The sequence below is a fragment of the Diceros bicornis genome, chromosome 38 (assembly GCF_020826845.1).
Source record: "Diceros bicornis minor isolate mBicDic1 chromosome 38, mDicBic1.mat.cur, whole genome shotgun sequence".
Taxonomy (NCBI): domain Eukaryota; kingdom Metazoa; phylum Chordata; class Mammalia; order Perissodactyla; family Rhinocerotidae; genus Diceros; species Diceros bicornis.
The window spans coordinates 26,688,261-26,708,171 of NC_080777.1; the positions used below are offsets into that span (position 1 = coordinate 26,688,261).

At 44.6% G+C, this 19,911-nt stretch overlaps 1 protein-coding gene across 3 annotated transcripts; it reads left to right on the plus strand.

The window, feature by feature from the left end:
* The first annotated feature begins 992 nt into the window (after positions 1-992).
* On the plus strand, positions 993-17,757 carry LHX9 (LIM homeobox 9). 3 transcript variants are annotated; one of them, XM_058533931.1, is made up of 6 exons: positions 993-1,172; positions 3,262-3,380; positions 5,268-5,470; positions 6,589-6,944; positions 12,783-12,985; positions 14,179-14,436. In XM_058533931.1, exons 2-6 carry the CDS (start codon positions 3,264-3,266, stop codon positions 14,434-14,436), a joined length of 1,137 nt encoding a protein of 378 aa, XP_058389914.1. In that variant the 5' UTR covers positions 993-1,172; positions 3,262-3,263. The 3 variants fall into 3 exon arrangements, with proteins under 3 accessions (XP_058389914.1, XP_058389915.1, XP_058389913.1); XM_058533932.1 differs by lacking the exons at positions 993-1,172; positions 14,179-14,436 and adding an exon at positions 17,083-17,757 and having other exon boundaries at positions 3,104-3,380; XM_058533930.1 differs by lacking the exon at positions 993-1,172 and having other exon boundaries at positions 3,104-3,380.
* Positions 17,758-19,911: the final 2,154 nt, after the last annotated feature.

The following is a 19,911-nucleotide window of genomic DNA, read 5'->3' on the forward strand; positions in this document are numbered from 1 at the left end:
CATGGGCTTCCTCTTTAAGGAACTGTGAGAGGAGGCAGGGCGGGACCGATGGGGAGCAATTTCCGCAGAACTAACATGGACCTCCCAAACTCCAGCAGCCGCCGCCCCACCCCTAGCTTTCTGCGAACTTCCTGCATTGGCTGAGAAGGAAGAATCCCGGCAGTTCGCTTCTTTATGGGAAGTAGCAAATCCCACCGGCTGCAGGAACTTATAACCTGAGTTTTATAAGAAAAAGCAGGCAGAGCTGGGGTCCAACCAGGAAGCTGATGGCAGAGGGTACTCTGTGCTGCATGTACCTGATAGATGGTCAACAAATGTGTGGAACAGAGGAATGAATGAATGAATGAATGAATGAATGGAGGGCTTACAGGACTTCTGTGCTAGGCTTCCCTGGACACTCTTCACAAGGTTCTGGTTTTTCCTGGAGTTTGTTAAACTTTCACTTCCTGAAGTCTCCAAAATTTCATCTCTTGCAAGGGGGGAGTGGTGTTCTTGGGCTCTTCATTACTTTTGCTGAGCAGGACCAAAATCCAGCAACAGCCAAATCTGATTCCAAATACTCCCATTTGAGAGGAGGGGAAGAGTTTAGCCCAGAAACTAGACAAAGCGGGACCCTGGACTGAGGTCCCCTATTTACTTTTTTCTTGGGGCTTCCTTGGGTAAATTGACTGAGGTTCTTCTCGGAGACCCCTCCTCTTTCTCCTCCTCCTGCTTGGGGTCTGAGTCCATTTAGCCGCTGACTTGTGGGAAGGCAATCTGCCCCTTTGTGAGAGGACCTGCTGTCTCTGAAAGGGCTGCTGCCCCCACCCCCTCCTTGGGGCCCTCCGTGTGTGCACGTGGGTTTGAAAAGCTCATTGATTTCCATCCAAAGGGGCTAATTACATTACTTACAGTAAATAGCAGCCCTGCTGTCCGGTAGGGCTGCCAAAGTGAGGGGGGAGGTCTCCAGCTTAGTTCACTTGATTGGCTTCATTTTTGTGTGAAATTGTGTTTTATGAGCTGTATTCTGGCACCCGGAGGACTGTAACAGTGTCCAGTCTGCAAATAACATTATTTTTGACCCTGAGAAAAGAGCAAGGGAAAGCGTGGCGTCTTGGGTTTCATAGAAGAGGCGACTCCGGCAGCTTCAGGAGGCGATGCTTTGGGACAGGAAGTCAGGCTGCCGCACGAGGGTAGTTCTCTCCTCCCTGCATTCTTGTCTCCCTCCCTCCCTTCTTTCCTCCTTCCTTCTTTGCTTCTTCCTCTCTCATTTCCTTCCTTCCTTCCTTCCTTCCTTCCTTCCTTCCTTCCTTCCTTCCTTCCTTCCTTCCTTCCTCATTCCCTCTCTTCTTTCTTCCCCTCTCTCTTCCTTCCTTCCCTTCCTCCTTTCCCTGCCTCTCTCCCTTCATCTTTCTGGTTCGGCCACGCTTCCTTGTCAGTTCCCTGCGGAGGGAAGGGCTCCTCTCAAGTATCCCGGAGGTGTCAGGACCTAGGCCCGAGTTCCTGGGAAGCCGATGGGGAGTGGGGGAAACAGAGGCAGCGGAGGGAGGAGGGGAGCAGAGAGCAGCCCCAGCTTCCTCCTCTCCCTGGCTGAAGCTGGGTTGGTTCCTGCCGCCGCTCCGCGCTTGGGGCCCCTAGGGGGCTTCTGGTGGTTTGAATGAATCGACAATATCACAGTATTGTGGACACTTTTTAATAGGGCCGAGAAGGGGCCGCCGCTAACGGGGACAGAGGGAGACAGAACAATCCCGCCTCTTGTGAGGCGCAGGTCTGCCATTCTGCTCGTCAGCTCTCACCTTCCCCTCCTCCACGGCGAGGAGCCCCTTTCACATCCTCCTCCCTGTGCTGTGCGTCCAGTTTTACGAGTCCCGGTCCGGCCGGGGCGGTGGGAACAGCACTCAGTAGGGCGCGCGCCTGTTCCTGCGGAGGCGGGCGCCGAGCTCCCCCGGGGCCCGGAGCTGCTGCCCACATTGACAAGTTTCAAGCGGGACTCGAGAATCGCCAGCAGTTTTCCTGCAAACCTGAACTGGGTGCGGGAACACTTCACCCCATGGTCATAGTTCAGTTGCATACTCGCGCCTACAAGTCCATGCCCTGTCCTCTACACTAATTTTGCAAAGAAAATCTTTTTGCCAAAAGTATACTCCAGAAACATGGGCTCTCCTTCTCTGCTTTTCACCTTGGGGGATGCTCCAGCCCCTGGTAGGGCCGGGGGCGCTTGGGGAGAGAAGGCGATTTACTTTTAAAAAGTGAGTTGAGGAAGAGGGGATGGGGAGGAGAGGAATATCCGTCCAATATTTATTCATTTGGGGTCCCCGTAAGTCTGGTTTTGTGGACCAGAAAGTCCACAGAGAGGAAACCCAAAGTTTGGAGGTGCCGTTCTCTATGTCTTGAGCCGGGGTCTGATCTTGAACTTGGACCCAATAGGCCGGCTCTCTGCCTCCCGCACCCGGGCAGGGACAATAAGGGCTCCTTCCCCCTTTAAAACGTGATTGCTGGGAATTCTTGGAAGGATATGTGGTTGTGTGTGTGTGTGTGTGCGCGCGCGCGCGCGCGCGCGTTGGGGGGAAGTAAATGCCCCCTCCTCCTGCCTGCCCCCTCCACCCCCCCCCGTAATGTTTGTCCCCGCTCGCCCATCACCAGGGGGTTGAGAGGAGTATGACAGGTCTTTGTTGTCTGAATAAAAATCCGTGGCAGCTCCGGGGAGAGAACTCCTCCTACTAAATTATCAAAAATGGGCTGGCTTTAGTCTCTTAACAAATTGGACACAGCTACGGCAGGAGCAGTCCCCAACCCAACCTACAGGCACTGGGAACCTTGGAGCAGCCAGGGACCGCTGAAAATAGCACTTCTTTTTCTTTCTTTGTGTTCAAAACTATTTTCTTTCTTTCTTCACCAGATTTTGTTGTCCTCCCCCGCTGCAGTTGTTTCCCATTAGTAACTCGATCTCTCGGAGCAGTAAGATTCGCCTTCTCCCTCTGCTCTCCCCTCCTCCGTGTTTGTTTGTTTTCTGCACATCTCCTTCAGGGAGCCGCTGGGGCTCCCCCCCCTTCTTCTTCTTTTTTTCTTTCCCGAGCAGACCAATTTCCACTCCGTCTGCCTCTTTCTTCCTCCCTCTCCCTCTTGCCCTCGGTCCCCGAGCGTCTCTGTGCTGCTCCAGCGCGCAGCACTCCGCGGTCCCTTCTGCTCCTGCACTCGGATGAGCTGAGAGCCCTGGGCGTGTGTATATGGAAATAGTGGGGTGCCGAGCAGAAGACAACTCGTGTCCTTTCCGCCCCCCAGCCATGCTCTTCCACGGGATCTCCGGAGGCCACATCCAAGGCATCATGGAGGAGATGGAGCGCAGATCCAAGACCGAGGCCCGCCTGGCCAAAGGCGCCCAGCTCAACGGCCGCGACGCGGTAAGGAAGGGCCCCGGGGTGCGGGAGCCGGCCCCCTGCGCGCCCTGGAAGCCGAGCCTCAAAACCCGGCCGGCGAGTTGAGGATGGCGGGGCATGGGGCGGCCGCTCCAGGCTGGCGGGCGGGTTTTCTCAGAAATAGCTCCCTTTCTGACTCGAAATGTCACCACTACTGAGACCCCGAGCTCGCTACCCGCTGCCGCCGCGGTTCCCGGGAGAACAGGGCGAGCCGGGAGTTAGAGGACGGAGTCGTCCTCTCCTGCAGATTTCAGACTCCGGGCTCCGGCCCCCTGGACTCCCGGGCCTCCCCGGCGAGTATCGGCGGCCAGAGGGTGAGCTGCGCGCGGCCGGGGCGCCCGGGCCAAGCAGGAGCCCGGGGGACTCTGGTCTCTGGGTCTGATGGGAACCTTTGGAATGGACTCGGACGTCACTGGGCTACCTCCGATTCTCCGGAAGCTTGGAGCTCGGCACCCCCAGACCCAATGATTTTCGGGGTCTCTGGCAGCCCAGCTCGGCCCCTCTAGCGAGACAGGATTGCGTTCAGCTCCCGGGCCGGGCGGGTGTAATGTGTAGAGGAATCTAATGAAAAACCCGGAGGAGCGGGGCAGCTAGACCAAGTGCGAGGAATGTCTAACCCTTAAACGATGTAATCAACCGCGGCTGTTACTACTATTCATAAGAATAAAAGTCACATCTGCTTAATAAAGAAAACCAATTAATAATCTATGTGCTTCCCTTTCCCACTTACCAGCCGGAGGGGAAAAACTAAAAAACTCTCTGGAAATGATTTCAGCCAAACAGAGCCGTGCAGATCCTTTGGCATCACACCGGATCTGCTAGCTCAAACTCACCTGGTAGCCTGCCTGGGCACGTCAGGGGGGTTTGGGGATTTGGGGTTCCATCAAGTAGCCCAGTTGGTAGATCTTTCCACGTTTGCAACATGAATTCAGTGCGGGCCCTTGGTTTGAGCAAAGGGGGAAACTTTACTTTTCCAGGCCCGCCAAAGTTTCGTGGAGAAGTCCAACCATTTCTGCTAGTCTTCAGGGACATGTCCAGCGGTTAACTTCTTTTTTCCTCTTTTGTGGCTATCCCGTTTAAACACAAAAAGCAGCAACCCAAACCCGAATTTCGCAGTGGGGCTGGGCTCATCAAGGTGAGGTTTCCCCATCCTCGGCTCATCATTCGGGAAGCAGGCGGGAAGCTTGGGCGTTAAACAGATTTTCAGGACAAAGATGTCCTGGGTGTGTTGATGCCAGGGAAAGAGGGACTGTACCGAGGGCACTGGACAACAAACCCTCCCTGGGGAACAGGCTCTTTATACTCCTGCCAGGAAGAGGACCAGTATCCTCGAAAATTAGAGAATAGTAGATCTGCCAAATATATCCGATCAAAACAGTGTCGACCAAATCATGAGCACAGGCATAATCTCTCCCTTCCTTTTAATTTCAACGCTGCTTATAAGAATGTAGAGAAATAGAATTGTAATAGTGTTTGTTTAAAAACAATTCGTGCTCATTCAAATCTCCTTTCCACTCCTCAATAACAATTTCCGTGGTTTTATTTTGTGTGCGTTGAAAGCCACATTTTTTAGCCTGTAATTATCCGAGTTCAGAAACATCCACGAAACTGTAGTCAATGCGCTCCTACTCCTTTTTAAAAGAGGCTTGAGATGGCCGGCTTCTCTTTAGGTGAACAATCCCGGGAGGACGGAACGCCGGTTGGGGCAGACACCCCAGAAAGGGGGTGAGCCGCAAAGGGGAAAATTGCAAACGTGTCCCCGATGTGTGCCTTTGCGCCGGGGCCCCGACCCTTGCCGCGCTCCGGACGCCTGGGCTCGCGCCGTGCGGCCCCCGCGCGCCCTCGTCAGCGCGCGGTCTGCTTGCCTTGCAGGGCATGCCCCCGCTGAGCCCCGAGAAGCCCGCTCTGTGCGCAGGCTGCGGGGGCAAGATCTCGGACAGGTACTACCTGCTGGCTGTGGACAAGCAGTGGCACCTGAGGTGCCTGAAGTGCTGTGAATGTAAGCTGGCCCTCGAGTCCGAGCTGACCTGCTTCGCCAAGGACGGTAGCATTTACTGCAAGGAGGATTACTACAGGTACTCCCACCCCTGTCTCTTACGCCCAGTACACCTGGCGCGGCCACCTGAGAGCCCGAGCCCCCTCCTTATGCCCCACCTTTCGCCCGTTCGGGGAAGGTTATCATCCCGAGACATGGGAAGACCCCTGCAGACCCTTCAAGCTGCACCCCCGTCCCCCGAAGGGCGGTGAGGATGGGTGGAAGGGACACCCAGGTTCAGAGCGGCATCAGTGCACACCATGCGCTCCCGCACTGCGCAGCCGGGTTGAGGGAACCTGGAGAAATCCGGGACAGTAAAGGAACGTGTCTCCGCCGACCGAGACGAAAGAGGTTTTTTTTTCCGTTTACTACGAACTGAGCAATGTCCGTGCCTTGGACTGAACTGGCGGCCCGGGCAGCAGCCGCAACCGGGTGTTAGGTTTTCGCGAGAGGGGCAGGAAACCTGTCAATGACCCTGAAAAGGAAAATCGCGGTTGCCGAAACCCAAGCCGCTCAGTTGCGAGTGCCTTTTACCGCTGGTTAGAGCTGTGCCCGCCGGACTGAAGCGTGACCTCGGCGCGGGCGTGTCTGTTGATTCTTCCCGGTTATGTTTCTGGATCGGGAGAGAGAACCATGTGGAGGTGACCCAGCTCCGCTCTCAGCCGGAGCGAGAGAGCTGGTTTAAAAAGAATAAGCTTTCTCCTGCAAAATGGTCGTTTTGCCGAGGCTGTGTCTGTCTGAGAGCTTTCACGCACGCTCACAGATCCATACGTGATAACAATACCACTCTTCGTTCCTAGAGTGTTTTGTAATCGATGCAACGTTTTCACTTGGCATCGCAATTTCGTATTCTTTCGACAGAATTGTGAGTTAGCTAGCGCCGGGTTTTTGTTTTTTTAAATCTCGACTTTACAGAGAAGGAAACTGAGGATGTTACCCGATTCTTCTGATTTTAATGTAAGGAATCTTTGTCCTGGTTCACCAGAATAGGTCAATAAGCAAATAAAATTAATGTCTAAGTGGGCCCATGTCCTCTCCTCCCGGAGCCCTCCCAGGTCTCAGTCTTGGGCCAATGCTGACCAAGCTCCTGGTGTCGCGGGTGGGAGATGGACCTGCCTTTGCCTCAACCAGCGTCCTGACTCGACTGTTTCCTTCCAGAAGGTTCTCTGTGCAGAGATGTGCCCGCTGCCACCTTGGCATCTCCGCCTCGGAGATGGTCATGCGCGCCCGAGACTCCGTCTACCACCTGAGCTGTTTCACCTGCTCCACTTGCAACAAGACCCTGACCACGGGCGACCATTTTGGCATGAAGGACAGCCTGGTGTACTGCCGCGCCCACTTCGAGACCCTTTTGCAAGGGGAGTACCCACCGCAGCTGAGCTACACCGAGCTGGCGGCCAAGAGCGGCGGCTTGGCCCTGCCTTACTTCAATGGCACCGGCACCGTGCAGAAGGGGCGGCCCCGGAAGCGGAAGAGCCCAGCGCTGGGAGTTGACATCGTCAATTACAACTCAGGTGGGCCCCTACCACCCCACTCCGGTCCTAGCCTGCCGCTGCCGCGGGAGGATTCCACACAGCTCCTTCCCTGTCCAAGATCTGGTTGCAAGAGGGCACTTTGCCATAACATGCTCCTTTTGTCCCTACAAGTCCCTTTCTCTCAGAGGGAAGGGAAAGATGGAGAGAGGGTGAGAAGGAGAAGGGGAGAGGAAGAGAGAGAGGCAGGAAGGGAGAGAGAGAGACTTGTATCTAGGTTGTGGCAAAAAACACATTCATAACCATGGGGCTGCAATGACTTCCCTCCAACAGGCAGAGCCAAATCCTGGTTGCCCATTAGTTAATGAGACCATTAGTTTCAGGCTCCCAGTTGGAGCAAAACAGCCCCAGGGCAATTCCTGTGTGGAAGCCAAATTATAGATCCTGGAGGAGGTTTTCCTAAATACTGGGGAAAAAAAAATCTTCAGAGCCAACCCCAGTCTGTCTAGCGGGGGCAGAGGCTATGGTCACCAGCCCAGAGTTAATCAGAACACAGTTGGCCAGAGTGTTAAAAATCCAAATCCCTGATCTTGGTGCAAAGCAGATGCAGGGGTGGGGATCACTCTCCACAGCAGAGCTGGCCTGCCCCTTCCTAGTCAGGGTCCTCATCCAGCCAGCTCCTTCCCTGTGTGGTCAACCATGCAGATATCCAGACCCCCGGAAGACGCACAGAGCCTGCAGGTCAGGCCCACTGAGGAGGCTTGGTGGTGTCACAGGCTGCTATTCTGTCCTCCACCAATCTTCTCTCTTAGTTGAAAATAAAATGCAGGCAACAGGCCAAAGCGCTCTTTCTTCTTTGTTTTGGGGCTCACACCCATCATTTATCAATCTCTCCCATTCACCAATTGCCCATTGTTGGTGTCTGCCCCCACCCTCCATCCCCCAGGTGAGGATGATGACAGGCCCTTCGGACCACACTCTAACTCAGAGCAGGATGGAAGCTCTTCTTGTGAGTCCCAGCCACTGGGAAAGGGGTTCCAGGAAGCCTTAGGCTAACTTTTGGGGAGCTTAGGGACTGGCCAGCTGCTCTGACCTCCCCTGCCCTGTCCCAGCCTGGGATGGGAATCTCAGCAGGTGGGAGAATCAGGCTAGGGGAGTCCATTCTGTTGGAAGGTGACCTTGGGGACCTCACTGTGGCAACCCCACTCTGTTACCATGAGCACCCAGATCCAGCCAAAGCATGAACATGCCCAAGCCTGGATCTGGCTTGTTTCTCTCTTCCAGTCCCCAGAGCCGGGTATGGTGCCTAACCATTGTTGATGCTCAATGGTAAAGGAACAGGATCCAGCCAGATAAGTGGTTTGCCCAAGGTCACACAGCCAGTGTGAACCACTCAGAACTAAGAGTTCTGTTTTGAGCCCAGAGTTTTCAGGGGAAGTCACGCAGGGTGAGCGGGCTCTCCCCAGCCCTGGGCTCCCTCCTGGGGTTCTAGGCTGATGGCCTTGAGAGGATGAATGCGTCCTGGGCGGCGTCCCACGGAGAGTAGGGACGGTGATCCCACGGCTGCGCTTGTCCCTAGGCAGTTCATGCCAGGGTTGCTAGACGAATGCGGACGGGCCGGCCGGCTTGCTACAGACCCACCAGAATCGGTCGTGTCAGGGCGGCGGGCGCAGCCCGGGTTTTGCCAGCCCGCAGTGGCGGGTCGTGGCCTCGCGCTCCCCCTGCTGCGCTACGCCAGGGGCCACTTTGCCCAGGGCGCTTACTGCACCTCCTTTGATGCCTGGTCCTCGGGGCAGGACAGGCAGGGCACTAATTGTTCTTTATTAATAGAAGATGACATTGGAATCTCGAGCCACTCACCAAGGCCCTAATTAGAAAGAGAGAGAGAGACCCACATAACTAGCGAGTCGTTCAGACAGAGGGAATCCTTCGGTCCAGACTATGTCCAGAAGGGTGGAGAAGATTTCTAGCCAAACGGCGGCAAGCCTGGTTTTTTGCTTGTTTATTTAATCTAATTGGGTAAATTTGATTTCTCCTTGGATCTTATTTTATGTTCGAAAGATCTGAGGAGCTTTAAGGACAGTAGAACTTAGCTTCTCCTCCTTCTCCGAGGAGAACTAGAGAGTATAAATTTATTTCTTAAAAAGGATGAAAATCTTCCACTTAGGTCTTTAGTCTGCAAATTCGTGCTGCTACAGGTTGTAGAGAAAGTTGATGCTGTCTTCTCCTGCAGAAGGCAAAGGTTGCTGCGGCCCCCCTAACCTGAAGGAATCTGCATACCACTGCAGATCAGATGCCTCTTAATTAGCATCCATCCCACCCTTTCTCCACTTTTCCCCCGAGTTACAAGTAAATAGTATATATCTTTAAGATCAGGTGAAAATAATCTAGATAAATTGGGTTAAAGATGACTGACCAAAAATCAGCCCACCATTAAAAAACATTTATGACTCGAATGCCGGTTTGTTACAAAACTAGCAGAAGAAAAACTTCAGTGAATTAAAAGCATGTTAAAAGGTAGAAAATAAAACGTACCCGCAGTGTTAGCTCATTATTTTAGCTTTCTTTGGATCTTCTAGTGCCATCTCTGCTTCAGTGTAGACTAGTCTTAGAAAGAGTAATGTTGATCCTGAAGAAATATAATTTATACATTGATATGTTTTCAAAAACATGTGCACAAAATATGTTTATGATTCAGAGACTTCCAGAGAAGACGTAAAACTTGGCAAAGTTCAGTTAGTGCTTGACATAAGGCAAATGCCTTTTAGTGATAATATTGCTAATCTAGTTTATATCTCTCTGTGCAGACATCAGGCAGATATTTTAGAAAGACGTGGAAAGTTTATTTGAAATGCTGGATTGAAATAAAGCTCCCCAGAGGTGAGAAGATTTAGTCTAGGACAGGCAGCTCTTATCTGGGTAATTGAGCATTAATTGAGAGACTAAATTTTTGCCGATTCTCAAAATCTCCCTTCCTTAGGTTCTTTCTTCGCTTCCAAACTTCTAAAGCCCCTGGTAGTCGTTAAATTAGCCTGGCACTGACCCCTAGTGGTCTCCCAGGGATCAGTTAGTTCTCAGAAGGTTCCATACCTTCAGAACAGAAACCTACTTTAGTATAGGTGACTGTTTCATAAGTGACTGGAAAACAAAATATTTAGATCTTCTCATTAACTTTATAGTGCCAGATTTGGACTTATAGGTGTATGTTTAAGACAGTTTTAAGAGAGTTATCATTTCATCTTATAATTCAGGGGGCAAAAACATCTATAGCTTTAGAAGTAGACCCTGGGGAAACACAATTGCTTGGAAGTTTACATAATGCATTTGTGGTTAAACATAAGTAATTTAGAATAATGCACTGAGTTACTCTGTAGAAGAAATAGATTGCTCTATTAAGTTGAATAACATAAGTGATAACACAGTCACAGGAAAATCATATACAGTAATAGTTGTTTCATAAAGAGCTAACAATCTCCGTACACACCGAATTTTATTCTGTGTGGGAACAAGTCCCATAATTGTGTTTAAGGCACTAAAATTCTCTGCTAAGTTTTTAGTCTGCAATAATGGATATAGAATGCATAGTCAGAGAAGCAATTTTATCAAATCATTCTATAATTAATTTTCACAAACTTCCTTTTAAAGACTAATGAGTATATAGTTAGGTTAGGAATCATATTCATTTCTAAGAAACATTACTTTAGCAGGGAAAATGGCTAAGGGCATTATTTAAACACCAAGTTAAGTCTTCCATCCCAAATATAATATTCAATTTGATGTGCTGCTCAGGAAAAGCTACACATTACTCACATCTGATAGGGACAGAATCTTATTTGAAGAATCCCCCAATGATTCGGGTATGGCTCTTTGACCATTTTGTTGTGGGTACATTTATAAACTGGTCGTGAAATATAGCTCAGTTTACTGGAGATAAGTGTAGTTTTATAGTAGGTCGTAAGATGCTGTTGCATCCATTTGAGGATATGAAAGTGCAATTCTGTAGAATATTTGAACTTGACATATCCCCACTGGGCTGAAATAGGATAAAATGTAAAGTATATTCTCTCCCTTATCTCTGGGTATATGGTCCCTTTTCTCGTGGGGCTTAAGAAGTCTATGTTCAACATTTGAGTGTATATATCTAACTTGGATTCCAGTTCAAGTTGATTTGGTTTTCCATTAATAGTCACTCATAATTTTGTGGATGAACAAAAATTCAAAATCTTGATTGAACACTTCTCGAGCTCCTGGCCCTGATCCTGACTTCAGGGACGCAAAGGTGAATATGATATAGTCTTTCCCTCAATGAACTTGCCTGCTCTTTTACCAAGTGTACCCTCCAAATTATGTAGCTTATGGAAATATAACCAAAGGAGGCATTAGTTCATGCCTGGTCTTCTTACATTGGAGAGAATTTCTTGTTAAGTGGATTTTGTGATGCAGCTGACCTCTTGGTTAATGATTAAAACTACTGTGTTTCTGTATGTATCCTGATTTACAGAAAATATTTTTTAAAAAGTAATTCTAACCAGAGCATAGCAGGCAAATAATATTTTACCAAGCAGAATGGAAGAATTAAGAGTAAGAGACGCCTCACTTTCTTCAAGATTCAGGTTTTTCCTCCCCCTCTCCCCAGTGACATGATCAGGTTGATTTTAGATATTCTGTTGTAATGTACCAAAATGCAGGATGACCAGACCTGAAGATATATCAGATAGATATCTGAAGTAAGGGTTTAAAGAAAAAAAATTGCCATGCTCTTAAGTGGCGAAGTTGGCTGCATCAGTAAATAATTAGCAAAATGTTTTCATTTTGTAATCATATTTCCCATGCAGAGCCGGTAGATTATTGGAAATGACCTCTTAAATGTGCAGCTTTGCATCCTGGGGATAATGACCTTCAGGCTGGTTTCAAGGGCTGGGTTGTTTTGCCCTCAGTGCTAAGAGGCTTTGCAAGGGGAGAGAAGATGCCACCTCCTACCGCCAGGCCAGCCAAGGGCACAGCTCCAACCCTACTCACACACAGCCAGAGCAAAAAGTGCCAAGATCTGAGCCTAGAAATAAGCACCATCAGTGTGTCTGAACCATGAGCTGTGGGGAGTGCTTCAGGCATGAATCAAGCCATGAAGAGAAGTCTGGGCTCATTCGCCTTCAGAAATATTTATTAAAATAACTCCTGGGGAAAACTTTTCTTCCTGGGATAGCCCTACATTAACTCAGTATAGCTAAAAGCCCTCAAAAATAATATTCTTATGATTATATGAGAAATCTACAAATTTTTACTTTCTAACTTCTCCCCCTTCCCTAGCTTCTTTCTTTTTCCTAATCTAGAAGGCTCTAGGACCATCAGAAAAGGCTAAAAATTGGAATTCTTCCTTAGTTGGCGGGCTTTCAGAAATGCTCAGATTTGAGGGAGCTGAAATTACTTGTTTTCATAAAAAAGCAATGCCTTCAGATAGTACGTCTCAATTTCACAAATATGGACGAAATGTAGAGTCTCTGTGTGTGTGGAGGGGCACTGTGCTGATATGCATAAATCTATTAGAAAAGAGCTTTTTCTTCTCATGGTTGGCGATTTCTCTTACTCTCACACTTATGGCTTATTCATCTTCCCAAGATTTCTAGGAACCAGTAAGCAAAAGAGAGGATTCATCTCATGTTTTTCTATTATATGAACTTTGGATGCATCCAAATGAACAGACTAGCTTGGCTGACTTGGGCGATTAACCTCTTGTGTTTGTCTGGATCCCGCTCATAATTGGGTCGACAGCCATTTCCACCGTTGCTTTATTATGCCAGCGTTAGTATCCAACAGCCGCCATCGTTTCAGCTAATGCAGGAGTTTCCACTGAGCCCTGTGTGTTCACTGTTACCACAACAGGTTGTAACGAGAATGAGGCCGACCACTTGGACCGCGATCAGCAGCCTTACCCACCCTCGCAGAAGACCAAGCGCATGCGCACCTCCTTCAAGCACCACCAGCTCCGGACCATGAAATCCTACTTTGCCATCAACCATAACCCGGACGCCAAGGACCTCAAGCAGCTTGCTCAAAAAACAGGCCTGACCAAAAGAGTTTTGCAGGTAAGAAACCTCCATCATTGGCTGTGCATACATCTCCCTTCCCATTGCCAGGAAATATAGTTCTCTTCCCTGTTTAGAGTGACAGGTATATTTCCTGAACTGCTTCTCATTAGTGTACCTTAGTTATCTCCCTAGAGGGTGTACTGAGATTTTGCAGGGTGCCTCCCGGAGGGTGCCCAAAGAGAGACCCAGGATCTTTTACAGTGCACCCACATTCTCTGTACAGATGGAGAGGTGGGTCCACCAAGGCTGGCAGAGCTTGTGTCACTGCTTTGAAAATGCAGGTCATTTGCACAGGCTGTGGCTTTAGAGGTTTCCATTCACATTAGGCTCAGTGCACAGACTTGAGGGCACCTGCTGGAGCTGTCTTACTTCAGCAAACTCTTGGCAGCCTCACTCACGTGTTATAACATTCCAAATTCAAATCGACCCTTTTCCTCAACTCCTGAAAAGCCACAAGTTTGCTTAGTGTCTCAGCGACCAATGGGAGCCAGCATTTTCCCATTTTAATAAACCTTATTTAAAAACGAAATACTGGGAGTGAGATCAGCTGTCCAGTTGTTTCCTAAACTCATCATGGTAACAATATCCAACTAATGAAATTATAGTGGTTGCTGTGGGTCCCCTGTGATCCTCTTCCACTTCCCAGCGACAAATAGCAGGCATTTTAAACTCTGCGGACCAGTTTTGGGCTGCTTGGGGTCTGTGGCCCTGGAAGCTTTTCCTATGCCAAGAATACTTGCCGTGTGTCTGACTCAAGAATAGCCTGAAATCTGTTTCCATGATGTTCATTTCATAAGAGTGAGTCTCACTTTTCGAAACTTTCATTGACCCTCCCCCTTCTCACTCTGGAAAGACGACAAACAGGTGAAGAATCAGGATGTATTTCCCCCTCTTTGTCTCTGTGCCTTCATTTCCATGGTATCTCCACTTAAGCCTCAGTTGTCGCAATGGCACTTATAATGCTGGGGGGAGTATGTGCAGTTGAGAGACACCTGTAGCATCGCTTGCATTACTCTGTTTTAAAAGAAAGCCAAAAAAAAAAAAGGTCCGTCTCTCCCAAGAAAAATAAACAATTATATTTACAAAAGAAATATCCCAAAAAAAGAAGGAAAAAAAAAAAAAAAAAAGGAAAGAGAGAAAAAGTATAAAAATAAACATCGGTAAAGAAATCCATTGGGATTGGTTTGCAGGTTTGGTTCCAAAACGCACGAGCCAAATTCAGAAGGAACCTTTTGCGGCAGGAGAATGGGGGTGTTGATAAAGCTGATGGCACGTCGCTTCCGGCCCCGCCCTCAGCAGACAGCGGCGCTCTCACTCCACCCGGCACAGCGACCACTTTAACAGACCTGACCAATCCCACTATCACTGTAGTGACAGCCGTGACCTCTAACCTGGACAGCCACGAATCCGGAAGCCCCTCACAAACTACCTTAACGAACCTTTTCTAACATTGGTTTTTTTTTTTTTTTTAATTCTTCGTCTTCTTTTTATTATTATTCTAATTATTATTATTTTATTATTTACAAGACTTTTTTTTTTTTCCTAACCCACAAGATATTTGGGAAATAAAAACAACAGCTCGGTGTGTAGCATCGGCAGCCACTTGGCAAATGAGTTTACAGTATTGTCTCCTTTACAAAGTGTATTTTTTTTTTTTATCTACAAAGTGGATTTGGATTTTTAAAAATTAATTAGATCTTTCCGATGGTAACGGGAGTTTTTGAATCATTCTAACAAGTGCCTCTTAAAATTGTATGTTACTTATTTCCAGAATCTCGAAGGAAAAAAAAAAAGAGTTGTATTATGATGGGCAAGTAATCATATTCCCAGTTAAATGATTAGGTTAATAAAATAAAAATTAAAGTTATTTTTCAAATCCTGCCATTGTATGTGTACTTATGGAATTTTGAAGACTTCAGATTTTTTTAAATTTTAAAACTGAAAATATACTTTGATTATTCCTTTTTCTTACAAATAAGGAATATGATTGAACAAATCATTAACTGTAGCAACTCTAAATATTAAAGATTAATTAGGTGGGAAATCTATTCCAGGAATGTGACTTTTCCTTCTCTGAGGGATGTACCTCCCAACAAAACTTTTTGGTTAGTCATTTGCTTTTCAACGTTTGAAAAATACTTAAACTCCCTGTGTATCCATGAAAATTTTCAATAGAATTTGAAATTCTATACTTTTAACCTTCTAAAGCTAAAAATGATAGTTGTAAAACCGTTCTTTCTAAATTAATTTTTTTCCCAGGGAAAATGGAAATAAGCAAAATATAATTTTTTAAGAAGTTACAAAAGTCAGTATAATTTAATTAATAGCTCTATTAATTGGCTTCAGCTGTACCATGATATTGTATCTGACATTCTGTACGAAAAATGTTTAAAAAAAACTTAGCAGACTAAAACCAACAATGCGATTTCTTTGGTTTTGTTTTGCTTTATTTTACTTTGGCACAGGTTGATATATTTGTCAGAAAATAATTTTTCTGACATTAGAGATTTGAAGTTAGTCTTAAAGCAGATAAACTCAGAAGCCTCGTGGATGCTGATCTGAATATATTTCCTAGTTTACAGTAGCATTTTTTTCTTTTAATTTAAGCTAAAATCTTAATGGTCTGGGCAGTGGTGAATGTTCATATCTATGCTTCTGTTGTAGTTAAATACCAATTAGATTGTGGATTTCCTAAAAAAATAAAAAAGAAGTCAAGATATGTGTCTTGCTTTAGTGGATTGTTAAGAATAACTTTGCACATATTCTCCACTTTTTGGACCCCTTAAATCTCTGGCGGTCAGAGTGGCTATTTAATAGATTTTGAAGGTGTCCGTCTGGCTGTATAAATGTGTGGTTACATATTGACAGTTCACTGCCCACATTAAAGTGCATTATTGTAACTTTTGCTCAGGGTCTTTAGAAAATTAGCACAGAAAGTAGCTTATTTTTTAAAAAAAGATGATGGAAGATAAGTTAACACTGTAACAGAAGAAAGGTGTGATTGCCATTATATATTTAGCAAGTGTGGTTATCATCTTATATGGAGCTTAAATCTTGACTTTTCATATTTCTATTACATTTTGGGCATTTACCACTAACCAGACCAAACAACCCTGGTAAGGCTGAGATCTTATTAATACACTTTTACAGGTAAAATATTGATACTTATAAATTTTGTTCTTTGACAGAACAATATATGGTACTATAGATCTACTTTATTAAGTAGACTAATTATAACTCAGTTCTCCTATGTGCCTTATGATATAACTTGGAAGTAAGTTTGTGAAAAATCAGGATATATGTGTTGTTTGTTAAATTAACTGTTTTAAGCCCTTTTGACACCTCACTAGTTTTGTACTGTTTTACCTCTTATTTCTGAAACTCTTTTTATGGTGTATCCTGTTAGAGGGGACGAACATGTCATAGAAAGCAGTTGTGCACTCTTTCAAATATAGTTGATGAATTCAATAATCTTATATATTGAGCTTCGTGTTTATAGTACAGTAAGTGGTCTAGCAGAATTGTCCATGTTCCTTTGTTTATTGATAAATGCATTGTATAGAAACTATTTCCCCTAAATATTTATGGACCAAACAATTGTGATATATCCTATTAAATTTGTGTGAATAAACCACTTTGAATCTAAGGAGTTTTATTTCCCATCAGTTTTATTTAAGGTTTAACTGTACTAGTGTGTTTCCAATATCTATATGTAAAAGCTATTAAACGGTAATACAAAAGATTTTTAAATATTCAAACATACAAATAGTTTTTAGATTTCCAAACTTCTGATTCATTTTAAATGTACACACCATTGCATATGCAATGTAATTCAACTTAGAATTACCTTTAAATATATTTTCTTAGAATAAAAGTAATGCCCCACTGATTTGACTCAGTCTAATTTTTAGAATTAAAAAAAAAGATAATTAGCAGATAAAGTAATTGCATGAAAAGAAACTTTAAATATGATTAAGATTTAATGTTAGGTCTATTGAGCACAAATGGATATTTGTAAATCTAAATAGAAATTGCAGACCCCTAAAAGCCAAGTTGCTCTGTAGTTAATAAATTGTCACTATGATTTTTTTCAGGGAGAACAAATCTTGGGGCATTACAGCCAAACAACCCGACGTTTGAAAATTCCCTAAAGTATTAAAAGAAGGGGAAAAGTTTGCTCGGAAATCCACTGCAGTGAAGACAAAGACAATATTAGGTTATGATAATCATACATTTTAAAATCTATTGAGCCAAAAATAAAAAAAGAGAGAGAGAGAGACTTAAATGTCATTTACTGAATGTTAAGAAAAATTCTGTTCTTTATGGTGTCTAACACAAATGGAGGCTTAAAATTATGTGGTTTAAAACAAAATTAGATAAACCGTGTATAAACCAGAGCAACCTGGCAGTAATATGCCCACCCCATATTTGAAGAAAATTATGATTGAAAAAAAAATCCCACACATTTGTCAAGCACAGTAGCTGTAAAATAAAGTCCCAAAACACTCATTTCACCTGCTTGCTAATGTGTATTAGTCCTATCTGTTAATGGCATTTTCCAATTGTAAATTCAAAGAGAAGCTATCACTCATTTAAGAGAGTAGGCATCCAAACCCAGTAATTTTAGTATTATTGTTTAGTACTTCCTTTTTAAACAGAAATCTCTGCATGCACTTTTACATCTGTCACTTCTAGTGTACATCTCTGTATGATGACTTATCTTTGCTGTTTCTTGTATGATAAATAGCTTTCATTAATAAACATTTTATTTGATGCAAACATAGTTAACTTTATGTTAAACACACTGTTGAAATTAATTTGTAACACTGTCTTAAGAGGCAGCACAATACATTTCTACCTTGTTATACTTAGGAAGAAGTCCAAACAATATGAGGTTAAATTCTAGTAGTCTAGGATAAAATTAAGTACTTGGTTTTTAACTTTTCCTTTTTAGTTGTTGTAATCAATTGACATGCGTATTAAAAATAAAGCAAAACAAAGAAAATCCAAATTACAACAAAAATAAACCTTAGAATAAACTGTCATGTAAAATTTCAGCAATTTTTTTAGATTATTATGGTAAAATTTATAGATCCTCTCTAAGTTTACATGTTCACTATGCAATGAGCAAATTTATTGATGTATACAAATATATTCTGAACTATGAAAAGATCCAATCTTTGCATAGTTCAAATTACAGATGATATTACAAACAAAGGATCAAGTGGAAAGAAAAACAAATATTTAGGAATGAGGTTTTTTAATTGTTAAAGGGAATATTTGAAGAAAGAATTTTTTAACGACTCCTATTTAGCTGTTTATCCAAAGCATATGTTAAACAAATTAACATATAACTTTCCAGAAAATTTTCATTATGATGAAATTTTTATTATATACAAATGAACCCTATGTAAATGATGTAACTTTTATGAATGGCAGACATTAAATATTTCACTTACATGTATTCTCAGAATTTTGAATGTTGTCTTAAATGCTTTCACTTCCTGAATACTAAAAAAAAAAATTTAAGAAGAGAGAGCAACTTGCTAATTAAAAAAAAACCAATGCACCATGACAAGTAGACTATTTTTGAGTGATCATGAAACAGGTTGGTTTTGTCAGTAACTTGAATGTTCATGCCTCATTGAAACCTCATCCACGGCTATAGCAACTTAGATTTTCCAGTACATTTCCGGCCAGTTTATTGAAGGCCTTGTTCCTCAGCTTTGCCTTCTTTCCCTGTGCTGTCACCTATGCCAGTTTCATTGAGAAATATTTTGGAAGCTTGCCTGCTTTTACAGACCTTTAAATATTTGTCTGGTATGTGAAATGCAGGAAGAGACCAAAGAGGGAAAGAACATAACTGAAATTAGACATCTGAAAAAAATAATACAAATTTGAAACAGGCACATTTTTAAAAAGTAAAAGAAAGGAGCACTAATTATGTGAATGGGAAGAGAAAACAGCGTGAGATGCAGAGTTGGGAGGTCTGTCTTGCTTTCCTGGGATGCTCAGCGGTCTTGGAGTCTCAACCGAACACGTATTGGTTGGCGTGCAAGGGAAGGAAGTGGGCTTCTTAGAAGGGAACAGGGCACTCCATTTTCGTAGCTTCTACCTCCCATATGCCTGGGTTAGTCTAACTTCTGGCAAGTTGATCTCGGGCAAAAAAAAGACTCTACTGAGAGTTAGCATCTGTCTGCTTTGGTTGAGTAGCCACCTCAATGCTGACTTACAGAGTGGGTAGGTTTTTTATACCTCAAATAAGGATAAAACTCCATGATAAAGGACCCAAAGCAAACACTTTTAAGACCTTGGTGATTTTTCATCACCTAAAACATAGCTTTATTCAACAAAACCCCAGTAGAATCCATCGTACATTCTTTTACAATATCCTTTCTTTGGAGGCAGAGCATTTTTTAAACCACATATGAACATCTCATTTTCTGCTGCAGTGTGCTTGCAAGGGGTACCATGGTGGGAAGCGTTCAAAGTGGGACGTTCTGGAATGGAAATTTGGAGTCGTGTCCTTCTAGGCTCTTACGGAGAAGACTAGAGATAATACGTTGTTATAAAAGATGAACACCTAATTTTGTGTGGAGTTTTGCTATTTAATTTTCAACTCTGTTATAAACAATGCTAGCTTTACCTGTAGAGAGTTTGTGTATTCTTGAGGTGATTCAAGACCTTTTACATTTTATGGTCTCTGGACACCAACGTTAAATAAAGACACTAGGACTTAGTCTAAACGGAGAAATGGCATTGTACTTTCTTTGAAACCATACGTATGGATAAACTCTGGATTGGCCTTTTGCATCAGTTTTATGTTCTTAGTAATTGGGAACCGCCTCTGAATATTCAAATAAATATAAATGTAAAGCCACAGTCCTTGCTTTATAGCCAATGTCAAAAATGGGAAGTTATTT

Excerpts from the sequence above, each read along its gene's own strand:
- LHX9 (XM_058533930.1), top strand. The coding sequence starts at position 3,207 with ATGGAAATAGTGGGGTGCCGAGCAGAAGACAACTCGTGTCCTTTCCGC. Across the intron at positions 3,381-5,267 it reads AGCTCAACGGCCGCGACGCG|GGCATGCCCCCGCTGAGCCC; the intron begins GTAAGGAAGGGC and ends CTTGCCTTGCAG. Across the intron at positions 5,471-6,588 it reads TGCAAGGAGGATTACTACAG|AAGGTTCTCTGTGCAGAGAT; the intron begins GTACTCCCACCC and ends GTTTCCTTCCAG.